This window comes from Mus pahari, chromosome 5 (assembly GCF_900095145.1).
Source record: "Mus pahari chromosome 5, PAHARI_EIJ_v1.1, whole genome shotgun sequence".
Classification (NCBI taxonomy): domain Eukaryota; kingdom Metazoa; phylum Chordata; class Mammalia; order Rodentia; family Muridae; genus Mus; species Mus pahari.
This window is the reverse complement of record NC_034594.1, coordinates 152,249,562-152,266,432: the sequence shown is the minus strand read 5'-3', so window position 1 is coordinate 152,266,432 and position 16,871 is coordinate 152,249,562. Positions and strand designations below refer to the sequence as shown.

Sequence of the window (16,871 nt, the reverse complement as noted above, 5' to 3'; positions counted from 1 at the left end):
TTGGAAACGAGAAAAGGCTAGGAAAAACTATCACACAGGTGTATAAAAGAATCCAAGACATTTAGACATGCAAAAATAAGTACACATATACATATATTAGTCTTTATAAGTCAAGAAAAGAAAACCAAATAAATCTCCAAATAAATTTGGGGCTGGAGAGATGGCTCAGCAGTTGCCTCTAGATGAGTGGTTATCCAGGGACTTGGGCTCTACTTCCAGTACCCATGTAGGACAGACAGCTCACAACCACCTGCAACTCCAGTTCCAAGAGAAATTATGTTCTCTTCTAGCTTCCTTAGGCACCAAGCACGAAAATAATGCCAACAAAGCACCCATCCATGTAAAATTAAAAAAATAAATAAAAGAAACTGGGGAGAAGCAGTAGGATAGCTCGGTGGGTAATGGTACTGAATTTGATCCATGGGTCCCACAAGGTGGAGAAAACTAACTTCTGCAAATTGTTAATCTGACCTCTACACCCACACCACAACATATGCACATATGTGCATATGAATATTCACATGTGCATACATGCATACACACAAAAATATAATAAATCTTTTTTAAAAATTGGGATGGGTGGGAAAAATCAGTTATATTCTGCTCTCAGAAAAACAAAAATTAAATAATGAAATTCAGAAGACACAAGTGGTATCAGGAAGAGTGGGAAAACTTTCTAAGAGACAAGAAATTAATACTGTATACTCAGAAAAATTACTTCCAACGTATAGTGAAAGCTGACAGAGGTTGCCACTATCAGCTCTGCACGAAAGGGAATCTACAGCTTTGTCTCAGGGTGAGGGTGGGAGACTGACAATGGAACACACAGCAAATCAAGGACTGAGAACCTTGTACATATAGATGTAAAGAACTGTCATAGATCATATTAAATGTCTAATTTATAGTTACTAATAAAGATACATCCTAAATATCTGTGTAGATCTCACATAAATTGGAAAGAAGTAACACAACTAGAGGCACTGAAAAATTTCAGTAACTAGTTAATATTTTTAGAGTTTGTTAATATGGATAGTAAAGTTAAAATGCAAATACCAAAGACCAGAGCTAGTAGAGCTTAAAACAAAAAAATAACCAAGCAAATAGCAATACACATATACTTAACCCTAATGAATAACGCCTCAAAATGACTAAGATAGGAAATACGATGCTATGTGTATTTTGGTACAATTACATTTTGTTTTTTTTTTTTTTAAGGACACACAAAAAAGCACAGTATGACAACTAAAAAGCAAAAAAAAAAAAAAAAAAAAGCAACATTAGTAATGAACACAGATATAAAGGGCCAAACTCACCAGATAAAGGTCATTTGTTATACCAGATAAACAAAATCTAGACCTTAGCAGAAAAACCATTGTTAGTAATATAGAATACTACCAAGCAATCGCTTCACTCAACAGGAGGTCAGACCATTCTAACATTTAATAAATTCTAAATTTAGGGTAGGGAAGTCTAAAGTCCATTAAAAAGAAACTGCCCAAACTAGATTATATTAGAAAATTGATCAGCACAGGAATCCCAATGTCCTAATCACTAATTATCAAGAAAGCAGAACAATGCCTATACCGACAACCTGAAATACAGCCTATACTGATAAAGCCAGCGCCTGGGAGGGCTCCAGGCAGTGTGAGGTCAGCCTGGTTTAGGCCATTCTGGGCTACACAATGGGACCTTGTCTTACATCCCTCCCCTGCAAAAGGGTTTTAAAAATTCTAATAAGCTTTCTCTATATAGAAATTTGTACCCTGTTTTGGAAATACATACTCTTTTCAGTAATATACACTAAATATTTTTAAAATAACACTAAAGCCTAAGCCATGAAGCCAAGCTCAGTAGATTCCAAACAGATATACAGGTCACATGCTTCAAGGCAAAGCCATGAAATCAAAATCAACGATTTAATTATGTACAGTGAAAACTTTAAGATGCACTTACAAAAAAAAAATCACTTGTCATGGAGAAAAATCATAAATACAGAAATATTCAAAACTGAAAACTTTAAAATTAAAAAACAGCCCTTTCGTGCATACTAAAATCTGGTGCTGTAGTAAAGCTATATGGGAAATACGTAGTCCGAAACAGAAAGGAAGTTCCCATGAGAAACAGAAAGCCTTCCTAATGAGAAGGAAGCACTGTCTCTCTCATTCTGAGACCAGCATGACCACATGGTAAAAAAGCCAGGAGAAGTAAAAGAAAAGAGTGGAAGCCAATTTAATTCAGAGATTAAAAAAAAAAAAAACTTCTTATGAGTAAATCATTTCCAGGGATGCATAAAATTCCTAGACATGAGCTTTTGAGTTAGACTCAATATAAAAAGGCCAGCTCTGCCTCCTTCCATCTCTAATGACCCTGAGCAAGCGAACACCAAGTGTTCAGTTCACTGTTAGTCAAACAAGAATAATAAAAATACAAAACTTAAGGGTTGTTGTGAAGATGAAACAATATACATATAAATGTGCTACATAGTATGATAGCATAGATCACATTATATTGAAGATTGTTTAATAGCATTGTTTTAAGCGCCATCCATATGTGTGTGTAAATATATGTACATACAGATGTATATATACACACATATATACATATATTTATATATGTTATACATATATACTAATATATATTATATATAGATACATGTGAAAGGTGCTTAAATAGTGCTATTAAACAATTTGATATAATTGTGATCTATGCTATCATATCATCATTAGCAAATGATACAAGAGTAATTTGGACTCAGAAGTGTGTTTCATACATTAAAAAAACTCTGTTAATTCAACTTGGCATATATTTTAAAAGTAGAAACAATCATATAAATGATGTATAGCAATAAACATTGCATAAAGTCAATAACTCATTCTTAATAGTAAAAATTGAGAAGCAAAATAAAAATAAAAGGTAATTCCCCCTTAATCTACTGGAAAATATTTTACTAAAACATATACAACAAGCCTTAGTGGTAAATGTTAGAGGCATTTTCTTTAAAATCGTCAACACAGGGGCTGGAGAGATGGCTCACAGGTTAAGAGCACTGGCTGCTCTTCTAGAGGTCTTGAGTTCAATTCCTGGCACCCACATGGTGGCACATAATCATCTATAAAAAGATCTGGTGCCCTCTTCTGGCCTGTAGGCATACACACAGGCAGAATGCTATATACATAATAAATAAATAAATAAATCCTTTAACAAAATGATCAACAAAAATGCCTGTTCTTATAATTTCTATTCAGCATTATACTGACGTCCCAGGTAACACAGTAAGCTTAGAGAAGACAGACACCACAAAAACCTGTTAGAAACAAAGTTGTTATTATTTGTAGAAAATTTTGAAAAGAACTAAAAAAGCATATACTGTTAATTAGAATTCAGCAATGTTGAACCAGAACTGCTAACAAAAGCCAACAACAAAATCCATAAAATTTAAAGATATTTAAAATATGAAATAATTGAATAACAAATTTAAGGAAAGGCAAACCCTTTCATTAAAGAGTACTTGCATTACATTTCTTTCTTTTCCTTTGTCTTCTTTCGTCCCTCCCTCCCTTCTTGCTTTTGAGACAGGGATTCCTGGATGCCAGGCTTGAGTTTCTTACCTTCTGCCCACACACTGCTTGGGCTGGGATGACAGTCATCAGCATACTTGCTTATGCAGTGCTGGGGACTGAGCACAGTGGTCTATACATGCCAGGCAAGCACGCTACCAATTGAGTGCTTTATAAAATTTAAATCATTTTAAATATATGAAAAGATATATTTATGTTTTAAAAGACCATGGCACTGGACAAAAACAGCTTTCATGTTTTACACAATTAGATCACCAGAACAAATGTCACTAAAACTGGGGTCCTTCCTAAATGTGAGCCATAGAATGTAATTCATAACAAATTTCAATAGTGAGAAAATTCCATTTACCTTCTGATGGCATTTCAAGATTGCACATGCCATGGACTATGTATGGGAACATCTTTTGTGAAGCTGGTCATTTGAGGACTAAGGCCTAGAATAGTTAATTTTTATTCCAAAGTCATGGGGAAGAGGTCCAAGACATTTCTCTTCAGAGTCCAAAGGAAACTCAGACAAAAAGGAGTAGGGGAGCACTATTGCCCCTTTCTTCTATGTTAACCCATGGACAAATATTTTGGAGGTTCCTCTTCTTTTATATAGACTCCTCAGTTAAAGGGCAGTATCCAGTTACTTCCCAGGGCATTACATAGAAGATAAAATCTGATGTAGAAGAACTATAGTGGCTTGAATAGGTTTGGCCCCGAAAAACTCATGCTTTTGAATGTTTTGCCTACAGGGAGTAGCACTATTAGGAGGTATGTCCTTGTTGGAATAGGTGTTGCCTTGTTGGAGGAAGTGTGCCACTGTGAGGGTGGGCTTTGAGGTTCTATGCTCAAGCTCCACCCAGTGCGGCAGACAATCCCCACCCTGGCTGCTTTTAGATCAAGTTGTAGAACTCTCAACTCCTCCAGCAACAAGTCTGCCTGGATGCCATGCTTCCTACCATGATGATAATAGACTGAACATTTGAACCTGTCAGCCAGCCTCAATTAAATGTTGTCCTTTATAAAATTGCCTTGGTTATTGTGTCTCTTCACAGCATTGGGAACCCTAACTATGACAAGAAACATATGGTTGTTTATCTATTAAATACAAATAAAAATAACAATCTGCCATGCTCTTGTTCATGTGTATACTCAAAATAATAAACATACATACACTTTGGTATAATGTAATACAATTAACTCTTCTGTAACTGATCAGTGATGAAATATAATTTCAATCAAAATTCTATCATAGTTTTCAAGGAATATGGACTAATGTAAACAGAATTTGCTATATAACAGAGGTGCCATGGCACAACTGGGAAAAGAACAAATATTATGTATACAATAACTGGTTAGCTATATTGGAAAAAGGAAAATTGAATTCTTATCACACATTGTTAGGCAGCTAGTTAGGTATTAGCAGCTTTGAAGTTTAAAAGGAACAAACCCCTCCCTTATAACCAGCAGCAGGATTTTTGATCACTGGTCAAAAAATGAGCTTTACATCATATCTCTAGTCCTTGTTGGGTGGACACATATTTAGAATTTATGAGACTATTGTCTGGCTAATGGCCTTCAAAAACAACAACTACAACCACAAAGCAAAACAAAAAAATAACAAAGATATATTGTCATCCTTTCCCATAAAAGTTGGTCCAAATGGCCTGTCAATCACCTAGCCAATGAAATACCCTTCAGAAAAACTGTTCAAAAGTCTCTGAAATGGTATAAAGCCTACCTAAGTGTAGAAAGACACACTGTGAACTCTTATCCCTTGAGAATTTGCAGTGCTCTGTAAAGGTCTCTGTGGCCTTATTCTTTTCTTGTTCTCTTGGGCTCTTGCTCCCTTGCTCTCCCCCTTCCGCATCCCCATCCCTCCTCTCTCTCTCCATGTGCTCATGGCCAGCCTCTACTTCTCTCCTCTCCTCTCCCCTCATCCTCTCTCCCCCCACCTCTATTGCCCTCTTAACTCCCCTCCCCATGTCCTGAATAAACTCTATTCTCTACTAAAAAAATAAATGAATAAAAAAATCAAGTCTCTGGCTCCTGCCCGCATCATTCTACTTTGTGCTACAGTAAATCCCACCTAACTTCTAGCCTAGCCTCTCTGTCTCACTGGAACTCTTTCCACAGTGATTACAAGGACCAGGGACCAAACGGAGCACTGAGTAAGATCACAGTAGCAACATGAAAACAAAAATGAGTTTCTAGTGTTTAGAGAGATAATTATCAAAGACCAGACATTAAAAAGTAAAGATAAGGACTAGAGAGATGGTTCAGCAGTTAAGAGCACTGACTACTCTTCCAGAGGTCCTGAGTTCAGTTTCCAGCAAGCACACGGTGGCTCACAACCATCTGTAACGGGATCTGATGCCCTCTTCTGGTGTGTCTGAAGACAACTACAGTGTACTCATATGCATAAAATAAATAACTCTTTTTTTAAAAAAAGGTTAAGTCGGGCGGTGGTGGTGCATGCCTTTAATTCCAGCACTTGGGAGGCAGAAGCAGGTGAATTTCTGAGTTCGAGGCCAGCCTGGTCTATAGAATGAGTTCCAGGACAGCCAGGGCTACACAGAGAAACCCTGTCTCGAAAAAAAACTAAAAAAAAAAAAAAAAAAAAAGGTTAAAAGTTAGGAGATTTTTTTTAACCCCGGATTTCCTAATAGTGTATGAGCCAGCAAATGTACTAATTTAACTATATTGACAAATGTACATTACACTCAGAAGCTCTGGTTAGTCAGAGAGTGCGCATTTAAAAAGACTTTGAAATTTTTCAAAAATTCTTATAAATATCAAAAGACAGTCAAACAGAAAAAAACATGTAAAAATATAAGGCATTTTGTAAAAGAAATAACATAAAATGATGAATCGACATGTGGTAGAGATACTTGACCACTTAAGAAATTAGACAAAGCCAATAGACTAGAAGAAAACATGATGTAAGACCAACGTCTCACTATAGACAGTACTAAGAGAAAAAGATGCAGCATATGAAACATCACTTAGCACAGAGACTTCTGTAACACATAAAAGAATATAAAAATACAGCACTGGAAACATTTTAACATTATCCTAAAGACAAGATACTTGCTAAACTAATTACAAATAAGCAGAGCACCCAGATGGACAGTAATCCAAGAAAGGTACAGGAAAAATGGTCAAGAGCTACAAAAAGCTATCCAAGATAAACCAATCACCACAGAAATGAGAAATCAAACCAAATTAGGTATTATTTTACCTCTGTCAGAATGGTTGTTATAAAAAAGACAAAAGCAAACAAGCATTCATTAGGACAAAAAGAAAATGAATTTTTTTCTCTTCACTGTAACCATTATCCAAATCACATCATTATTTACTTATTATTACAAGCTGCTTCTTTTCAACAATAATGTCTTTTTAAAATATACATACAGAATTTTTTAGGATTAAAATGTACTAAAAATTGCCAAAACAACCATGTTCCTATAAATCAAGATACCAGATATTTATGTTTATTATGTTAACGAAATTAGACTATATAATAATACCAACAAATAAAAACTCATAAATCACTAATATTGCTATTTATTACTAAAGGAAAGAGAACTGCTGCCATAAATACCAAATGCTATTCTGTAAGCCTGGGTTCAGATGTATCATACAACCCCAAACTCAAAACTGCAGTAAGTGGGAGACAACAGTGTACTCACCTGTTACATTGTTACTCTTTAATAGCTCCTTAATCAGCATAAGGTTGTCTCAATTCTAATTCCATTTCCTTACTGATAATAAAACACACCCCCAGAAAAACTTCATTCTACAGTAATCAGTATTTGTATATAAAGCCATTAAATACAATGTATACTGTGATCTGAACTACTCATCTCTCAACTGCATAGGCTACCATTAGTCCCAATTTTTTGTTGTTGCTAATGAAACCCATAGTACTTCCCAATATGTGATTCAAGTCTTTTCCCTACTGCTTAAATAGCATCTTCTCAATTGTGTTGTTATAGCATCTTAGTTATGGATAAATTTTGTTGCTATGCCTGGTACCATTTAAATGTTACATAAAGATCTTATGAAAATTACTTTAGCTTTTTTTCTCATACTACTTTGAAAAAAATGATATTTAAAGAATAAGTAAGCCGTGGAAGTGATTTTAAATTATAACCTATTAATGTTTATACCAATAAGTTATAATGAAAATATATAATGAATAGATATATGTCAAAGATATATGATCACATTAGAAATTAGAAAATATAAATTAACACTACAATAAAATATCACTTGAAGACCTAAAATCTGTACTTAAAATTTTTATAGACATTAGAGTCTACTTTATTTTTTCAAAGATTTATTTATTTTATGTGAGTACACTGTCACTCCACTCAGACACACCAGAAGAGGGCATCGGATCCCATTACAGATGGTTGTGAGCTACCATGTGGTTGCTGAGACTTGAACTCAGGACCTTTCTAGAAGAGCAGTCAGTATACTTAACCACTGAGCCATCTTTCTAGCCCTACTATTTTTTTTAAATCTTTTTCAGTTACATTCCTTTCTAAGTCAATACTTTTAACTTTGCAAATGAACAAAAGACTTTGCACTCTAAAGCCCAAGAATTTGAGTCCTCTTACTGCTAGCTAATGAAGAATGTCATACACCAAGATGATTATTTAAAAATGTAGGGGGTTGAGAGACAGCTCAGTGGTTAAGAGTACATACTACTCTTGCAGAGGATCCATGCTCATGTACACTGCTAGGGTACCCAATGAACATATATTTAGGTGTACATACCCCTATGCATGCATACATATACACATAATTAAACATAAAATCAACCTTCAAAAATTTTTAAATTATCATCTTAGGTTAGCATGAAAATTTCATTCCAGATTTTTATAGAAAAAAAATATTGTCATTTACTAGGAATACTTCCAATATTCTAATTATAGAAGATGAAGCATATACAAACAGCTTTAAGGATCCATTCATATATGCTTACCTTATTTAGTTCTTCTCTTTCCTGCTGCAAAGTTTTGATTTGTTTTTCAAAAGCTTTGATTTGCCTAAAAGCATCATCTAGTTCTCGTCTCACAGAATTAGCTTCTTCAAGTTGTTGTTCCAAATGATTCACTTCTTTAAAAAAACAAAACCAAACAAAACCCCACTTTAATTCAGACATACAGTCTAAGCGAATGCAAAGCAGAATACTGATGTGTATAACAAGTAATAGCAGTATTTATCCAGAAAGAGCAGTTAATTTTTATTTTTCCCATCTTTTGGATTAAAATATTGGAAATTTCACTTCATTTGGGAAAATTATATAAGACAGATTTAGCATACTCTGAGTAAGTTGCCAAAGACTAAGCAGTTGGAAAAATACTGCCAAATAAAAGGATATTTTTCTAAAATCAAAGTTATTACTAAACAATTATTTCAAATTAACATATAAAATGAACCCATAATTTATTAAATACAAGACATACATTCAACTTGAATAAACTATATACAGTATTTTAAAAATGGTCTATTCTAGTGGTTCTGTACCTCCATAATGCTGTAACCCTTTAATACAGTTCCTCATGCTGTGGTGACCACAACCATAAAATTATTTTTGTTGCTACTTCATGATTGTAATTTTGCTGCTATGAATCATATAATAATACTTTTAGAAATGGCGGTTTGCCAAAGAACTTGATCCATAGGTTGAAAACTACCACACTAAGACCTTCTTCACCTCACCAAAACTATTCCACACAACTACCTAACTGCTGACCAAATAAATAATCCCAATTATTAAATTACAGCTTAAGTTGGCGAGACACTGGAAAGAAAATATGTTAATCGTTAATTGTAGTAAGAGAGTAATTTAAAACATAAAATGCATTAGACTTTCCTGAGATAGAAAATTTCAGGTATAAACTGAGACTCTCAGTCCTTAAGCTACAGCTAAGTGAGGGGTAAACTGGGTTCCAAATGCAGAGGAAAAGGAGTGACCAGGCATCTGTACAGCTGGTGGGTGGATGGTCTAAGCAGAGTTAGTAACTCTCACAAGATGAAAAAACAGGAAACTGTATGAAGAGGCTTAGGGGTAGAGGTAAAGGAAAGACATTAAATAGATAAAGAACCAGCCAAGGCTGGGTATGCCATGTAGTGGTCATCTCTGTACTTGGAATCTGAGGCAGGAGGAGCTTTAATTCGAATTGAGTCTGGGCTACATGGTAAGTTTCAGTCCTGCCTGATACTCTGCATAAAATACATACATAGATACACATATACACTCACCACCCTGACACACACCAAAAACCCAACCTAAGGCAAAGATGTAATATAACTAAAGCAATGAAATTCTCTGTAAGTACTTGGAGTTAAAAACATGTACTGATAAATGTTGTTTTAAAGAATAAAATGGTAGCGGGCTGGAGAGATGGCTCAGAGGTTAAGATGGCTCTTCCAAAGGTCGTGAGTTCAAAACCCAGCAATCACGTGATGGCTCACAACCATCCATAATGAGATCTGATGCCCTCTCCTAGTGTACTTACATATAATAAAGAATAAAATGGTAGATATGATAAAACAAAGGATAGAATAATTGGGATAACTTGTCTATTCTAGGTGGGCAGTTTGTGCCATTATCAATTGTCCTGGAAATTGTGTGGGCATCTTGTGAATTGAGAATTTATTGATATATAAATCTGACTTGTTAATTATAAACTTCTAGAGTTTTGTTGCTACCAGGTTGCTGAGTGTTGCAGGAGCTGACCTCGGGGTAGACAGTCATTGCATGGGGCAGGCGTTGCATCAAAGGGAACTGGGGAACTCTGGCCCTGCCAGAGAGTTGGCTGGCAGAGAGTAACTGGATGGAGTGTGGGAACTTAGCAGTTCTTTTTTAATATTTTAATAATCTCTGAGTTCAAGCCTGGGACAGAGCAAATTCTAGGTGAAGAAAGGCTTAAATACAGGTAGACACTTTTCATCCCAGTATTCAGGAGACAGAGCCATGCAGATCTCTGAGTTCAAGGTCAATCTACAGAGCCATGCAAATCTCTGAATTCAAGGTTAATCTACAGAGCAAGTTCTAGGACTGTCAATCTTAGGCAGTGAGGAAGTAGGAAAACAGAAAGCTGGTAACAGAATAACAGGGGTCATGTTCCAGCCCCAGCAAGGAGAACTTTGCAGCTTTAGTCATGTGGCTCTGGCTTTACAAGAATAGAAGGGACTACTGGGACAATTGATGCTGGTTAGCTAGAGCTAAGAAATTAGTGGCAATTAAGAAGAAGCCAGTATCACTCAGGTGAAATCTTCTGGGAAGTGTTTTCTGAGAGCACAAAGAGGCTGTGTTCCAGAGATAACCAAGGTTGTACCTCAAGCTGCAGCTGGACTTGGTAATGTGTAAGAATCACTCAGTTGATAATGGTTTTGAAGGACTGAAGGGGCATGGAGAGCAGCTGAGTCTTGTCTCTGTGAGAAACCAAGGAAGGCCACTGGTGAAGGTGCAGCCTCAGTTGCAGTTGACAGCCCAGAACTGAAGGGGTCATACAAAGGAGTTGAGGTTTGGCACCATAAAGGTAGCCTATGAGAGGCTATTGGTGACACCTAGTTGCAGCAGAAGACCCCAAAATACTGGAGATGCTGTTACCGTAGGATGACCACCAAGAACAGAGCAGCAGTGGAGTGGAGTCAATCAGAGTCGATAGAGTGCTACAGAGGGTAGAGGAGGAGAAGTGATGTCAGCCCGTTGGAGGAGCCCAGAAGATCAGGTGTGGATCCAGACTTTGAAACAGGAAGCTGTGAAGTTGAAGTTGACTTAGAGACCCCAAAATATTAAGAGATGCAGAACCATGGGATACTTGCTGAGGAAAGCTGCCAAGACTAGAAACCGCCCAAGAGAAAGGAGTTTGTTGCAGTCATCAGTGCTGACAGGAACTGGACATCAGACACAGAGATGCAGAGTCAGGAGTCTGACCAGTCGGTTTTCTGTTTTGCTTTGGGGATTGCAGTTAAATGATTGGATGAATCTTAGCAGAGACTTTGACCTTCGGACTTTTAATATTATTGTGACTGCTATGAACTATGGGGATGTTGGAAGTTGTACTAAATGTATTTTTTAGTATGCTATGGGTAAGTATGGTCCTCACAGGCTCATGTGTTTGAACAAGCCTATGGAGCTTGCGAGTAGAATGTGGTGGTTTGAATACATTTGACTCAGGGAATGGCACTATTAGGAGGTGTGGCCTTGTTGGAGTAGGTGTATCACTGTTGGGATGGACAATGAGACCCTCCTCCTAATCACAAGAGAGCTAGTCTTCTCCAAGCTGCTGTTGGAACGAGAGGTAGCACTCTTAGCTCCTCCTGCACCATGCCTGCCTACACATTACCATGCTTCCCACCATAATGATAATGGACTGAATCTCTGAACCTGTAAGCAAGCCCTGATTAAATGTTGTCCTTTATAAAAGCTGCATGGTCATGGTGTCTCTTCATAATGATGAAACCCTAACTAAGACACCCCCTAAAAGGGTCACAACCCACAGATTTAGAACCACTAGTCTACTCTAAGGTGCCAGTAATTCAGGCTATTGGGTTTTCATAGGAAATAGCTGTCATCATACTCTTTTAGAAAAAGGTCTCTTTAAGTATGCTACTATGAAATGTTAACATGCTAAACATTTAAAGTTACAAGAAATAAAACACTCCGGGGAGTCTAGTGCTTCGCTAGAAGTGTATCTACCAACTCCACAAATACTAACATTTAATTATAAGATAAAATTTTTCTGATTCTGGAGAGATGTCATTGGGATGTTTTTCTCTTTATCTAATACTGCAAAAAGCAGTTTTTGTCTACTTATTTAATCCATCACCACATACGTAATTTAATTATCCTTTAAAAGAATTTATACATCTTTATATACAGAATTCACATCTACATTAGTAAAGGGCCAGCCTTTTAATATTTTCAATGTCTTATCAAAATATAGATATAAAACTTTTTATTCTATGAGGAAGAAGATAATTAAGATACAGTATTTGAGAAGAACATATAAATTCTACTAGAGGGTCACTATGATAATCAAGATGTTTTGGAAATGGCAACCCACATCCAGTAATTTTTTTCCTCGTTCCGGGTTCCACAATAGCATTTACCAACACAGGTGAGTTTCTTCACCATTGTTGGTACATTAACTGAACAGCCACCAGGGCTGGTCCTAGGTTAGTAAAGATGGAGGGACTATACAGAGTTTGGATGACCAATACCAGGAATTTAAAAAGTACATTATACATAATAAAATTTCACTTAGAAAACAAAATACCCTTCATATTTCATACAAAAGTATCAAAGGTGGTATACATTTTCACTTTTTAACCTGTAGATACACAGCAAGTGCATATTTACTATATATGTCTATATATATTATATATGTCTATATTATATATATAGACATATATAGTAAATTATAATATATACACATATGTATATATAGAGATATATACTATCTGTATATCTGATATAGACACTAGAAATACAATAGGAAAACAAGTGTTGACTCAGTTGTCTAAGAATTTAGAATGTTGTAAAAAAAAAAGCAGATATTAACAAAATGCATGGCAATTTTTCTAGATTAGAAGATACCGTTACAAGGAAATAATATGAAGTCAGCCAGTTGTTGGTAGGTGTCTTGTATGCAAAGAGCCCCTTCGAGAAGCAAGGAGCACTAGCAGTGGCTGGAGAGCCGCGAAGGGGGCTTGCAGGCGAGCCCTGGCGCTGACGTAGGAGGAGGATGTTAAGCACCGGAGTCTAACAGTGAATGGGGTATGGCTTTATTTTCAATTCTACCACCATGCCACTAGGGACCAATTTAGCTCCTAGAGCCCAGCAAATAATTTATGTATATCTGAATAAATAATGTAACTCTGAATAAAGAATGCCTACCTTGTCATCTTTTACCTTCCTTGTGTGGTGGAAGAAATGTAGCTGACAGAAGAAAAGCAAATCCCTAAGTGAATGGCTGTGCTACCTGCAAACAAGTGACTGAGAAGGACAGAAATGTGGACTGCTCCAGTGATTTCCTTAAAATAGTTGTGTTGTGTTTTATTTGTGAGTTAATAAGAATAAAATGAATTTATTTAAAAAATTTTAAAATGTGTTCACATTAACAATAAACAACCATATAGCTGCCATAGGAAATGGTATAGGGATTCTTTTGAAAAAAAATTAAAGAATATATGATCCAGAATTTCATTACAGGGTATATATCCAAGAACAAATAAAAACAAAAACCTAACCAGAAACTGTATGTTTGTACTCACAACTGCATTATTACCCATAACCAAAGGGTAACAGCAAACCACATGTCCAATGACAGATGAAGGCAAAAGCAAAATCTGTTATATGAATATAATGGAACATGACTAAGCTTTTAGAAAAAAACAATTTCTAACATACCCTACAACATGAATGACCCTTGAGAACACTGCACTAAGCTAAAGAAGCCAAACACAGAACACTGAAGACTGTGTACTTCTACACTCTGGAAATGTCAGGTTATGGAAGCAGAAGGCAGAGGCTTGGAGCAGCAGAAAAGGAGTTATTGTTTCATCCTGGTTCTAAAGAGATGGCAATGACAGCTGTATAGGATGGGACCCTGCCTAATGCTACTCAGTGAAGCACTAAACAATGCTCAAACAATACATTTTAATAGATGTATTTTTACCATACTTTAAAAAAAGATAATGAAATAAGGAAGAGAGGGAGGGAGGGAGGGAGGGAGGGAGGGAGGGGAGAAGGGGGAAGAAGAGAGGGAGGGAAGAGGGAGGGAAGAGAGAGGGAGGGAGAGGGAGGAAGGGAGGGAAGAAGGAAGGGAAAGGAGGGAGGGAAGGAAAGAGAAAGATGTAGGGAGGGAGGGAAGAAGGAAGGGAGAGAAGGAGGGAGGGGAGAAAAGAGGGAAATGTAAGGAGGAAGGGAGAAAGAAAGGCAGGAGGAAGGAAGGAGGGAAGGAGGGAGAGATGGATAGATGGATAGATGGACAGGTATTGGAGAAATGGAATGAGAGAGTACAGAAGTGAGGATGTGAGTACCATATATCCAACATTACAACCTCTGCAGGGTAAGAGCACTTCCAAAGCAAGAGGATCAACCTTTCTCTTCACAGTATTTTCACTGATTTTACTAATTTCATTCCACCGGTGGGAAATGGTTTTTAAAATTCAAGTCAAAAGTAGCCTGATAAGTGTTAAATTTATGATGGCAGTGGGAGAAAAGAACATGAAGGAACCCAGCAAGAGCTGGCAGTAACAAATATCCCAGATAGGATGATCCTTTCTGTGCTACACAGAGAATGGAGGTCTGCTTGGCTTGCCTGTACCAACACAATAAAGGCAGAAGTCTTAGGAAATGGGTTTTGAAGAAATGATGTTTCACTAATTCATCAACAAATACTGATTTGGGTTTTTAATGAGCCAAGTACAACCCTATAGGGAATTGGAACATACTAGTGAATAAAATGAAAAACATAAATGAATTTAAATAAATAAATAAATAAATTTTCAAAGAGCTTGTGCTCTTGTGGTGAGGTGAGGAAAGACCATGCCAGCCATAAATATGTTAATAATGAAACATATTATGGATGAGTAAGGGGTTACAAAATATGTCTCAAACAAAGGAACAACCATACACAGACAGACAGGCAGAAGATGGAAAGATGGCTGACAGGTAGACAAGTGAAAGCAGAGCTATGAAATGGAAGGTCAGGATTACGTGGATGAAGGATACACACTGATGGGAACCAGAAATCATCTGATGTGGGTAGGACCGGCATAACAAAGAGAGCGGGGACTAGAAATGAAGCTGAAGAGACAAATACATGCATGGCAAGGAAGGGTTTCCAATCCGCATTGATAAATTCTTACTTTATCCTGAAAACAAGAAGAGTCCCCTGAAAATAGCGTGGCATGTATATTAAAGCTATTCCATGAATAGCACCCTATCTTAGAAAAGCTGACTCTGGTGACTTCTAGTTTTGAAGAAAGATAATTGATATATTTCCTACTAAGAACAAATATTTAAAGACCTAAGACCTTCTATTTAAAAACAAGTACATGGCTGATGAATAAGAAAGCCAGAGACCAGAGACGGTGGGATGTGGTGACAAGCTGGAGCACTGTGGCCTGAGCAGTGAAGGCAGTGAGCCCCCAGGCCTTAAGAAGATTGTTGGCAACCCAGAGAAGCCAACAAGTTTAAGGAAACACAGCCCCCACCCCAAATCATGCTTTTCCTAGCCAAAGGGCCAGAACAGGACTGTCTGATACTCTATTAGCGAGGGAGGAAAAGACACCACTCTTAGGCAGCATCAGAAAAATGGGCCTACGGACAAAATGCAAGGCTACTTTAAAATGTTTCAGTGAGAACAAAAGCTGGATTTAAAAGGAACAATAACATTTAAAACCATAAGAGTCTGGACCACTAAGGAAAATTAGTTAGAAGGTATACAGCCTGGTATGAGATAGCCAACCAGACCTGATAAGTGACATACAGGCTTGGAGAAACAAGGCCAATGATGGCAGGACCTAGTCTCCAGGAGACATTTTTCCTTTGGGAAAAACATTAAAGACACCATTAGGTATTAAATATTCTTGCTTCTAAAACATTGTATCTAACCCAACTTATAATAGACTAATAAGAACAATGGTATCTAAAGTGTCTGCCCTATTTCAGGAAAGAGACCTGTGATGGTTTGTATATGTTTGGCCCAGGGAGTGGCCCTAGTAGGAAGTGTGGCCTTGTTGGAGTAGGTGTGTCACTGTGGGCATGGGCTTAAGACCCTCACCCTAGTTGCCTGGGAGTCAGTCTTCTACTAGCAGCCTTCAGAGGAAGATGTAGAACTCTCAGCTCCTCCTGTACCATGCCTGTCTGCATGCTGCTATGTTCCTGCCTTGATGATAATGGACTGAACCTCTGAACCTCTGTAAGCCAGTCCCAATTAAATGTTGTCTTTTATAAGAGTTGCTTTGGTCATGGTGTCTGTTCACAGCAGTAAAACCCTAACTAAAACAAGACCCCAGACTATCCATCCCATAGATAAAAAGCTAACCAAGAACATTCCAGCTCCTTTTTAGTGGCTCTCATGAGAACAAAGTAAGCTTGATAAAATGAACAGTTAGCAAGACTTCTGCAAGGTAGTAATGGTGGCCAATAACTTAACAGCTAGCAATGAGTCGATGTTGATAACTAAGCCAGAATAAGAGATGGATAGAGGGGCTGGTGAGATGGCTCAGTGGGTAAGAGCACCCGACTGCTCTTCCGAAGGTCTGGAGTTCAAA

At 37.1% G+C, this 16,871-nt stretch overlaps 1 protein-coding gene across 14 annotated transcripts in view; it reads right to left on the bottom strand.

The window, feature by feature from the left end:
• Cdc42bpa (CDC42 binding protein kinase alpha) overlaps window positions 1-16,871 on the bottom strand; it is a 201,522-nt gene that overhangs the window by 71,091 nt on the left and 113,560 nt on the right. For all 14 annotated transcript variants that reach the window (XM_029538840.1, XM_029538845.1, XM_029538841.1 and 11 more), the window contains exon 13: window positions 8,557-8,690. In XM_029538840.1, the coding sequence (XP_029394700.1) occupies window positions 8,557-8,690 (134 nt within the window). The remainder of the gene's footprint in view (window positions 1-8,556; window positions 8,691-16,871) is intronic.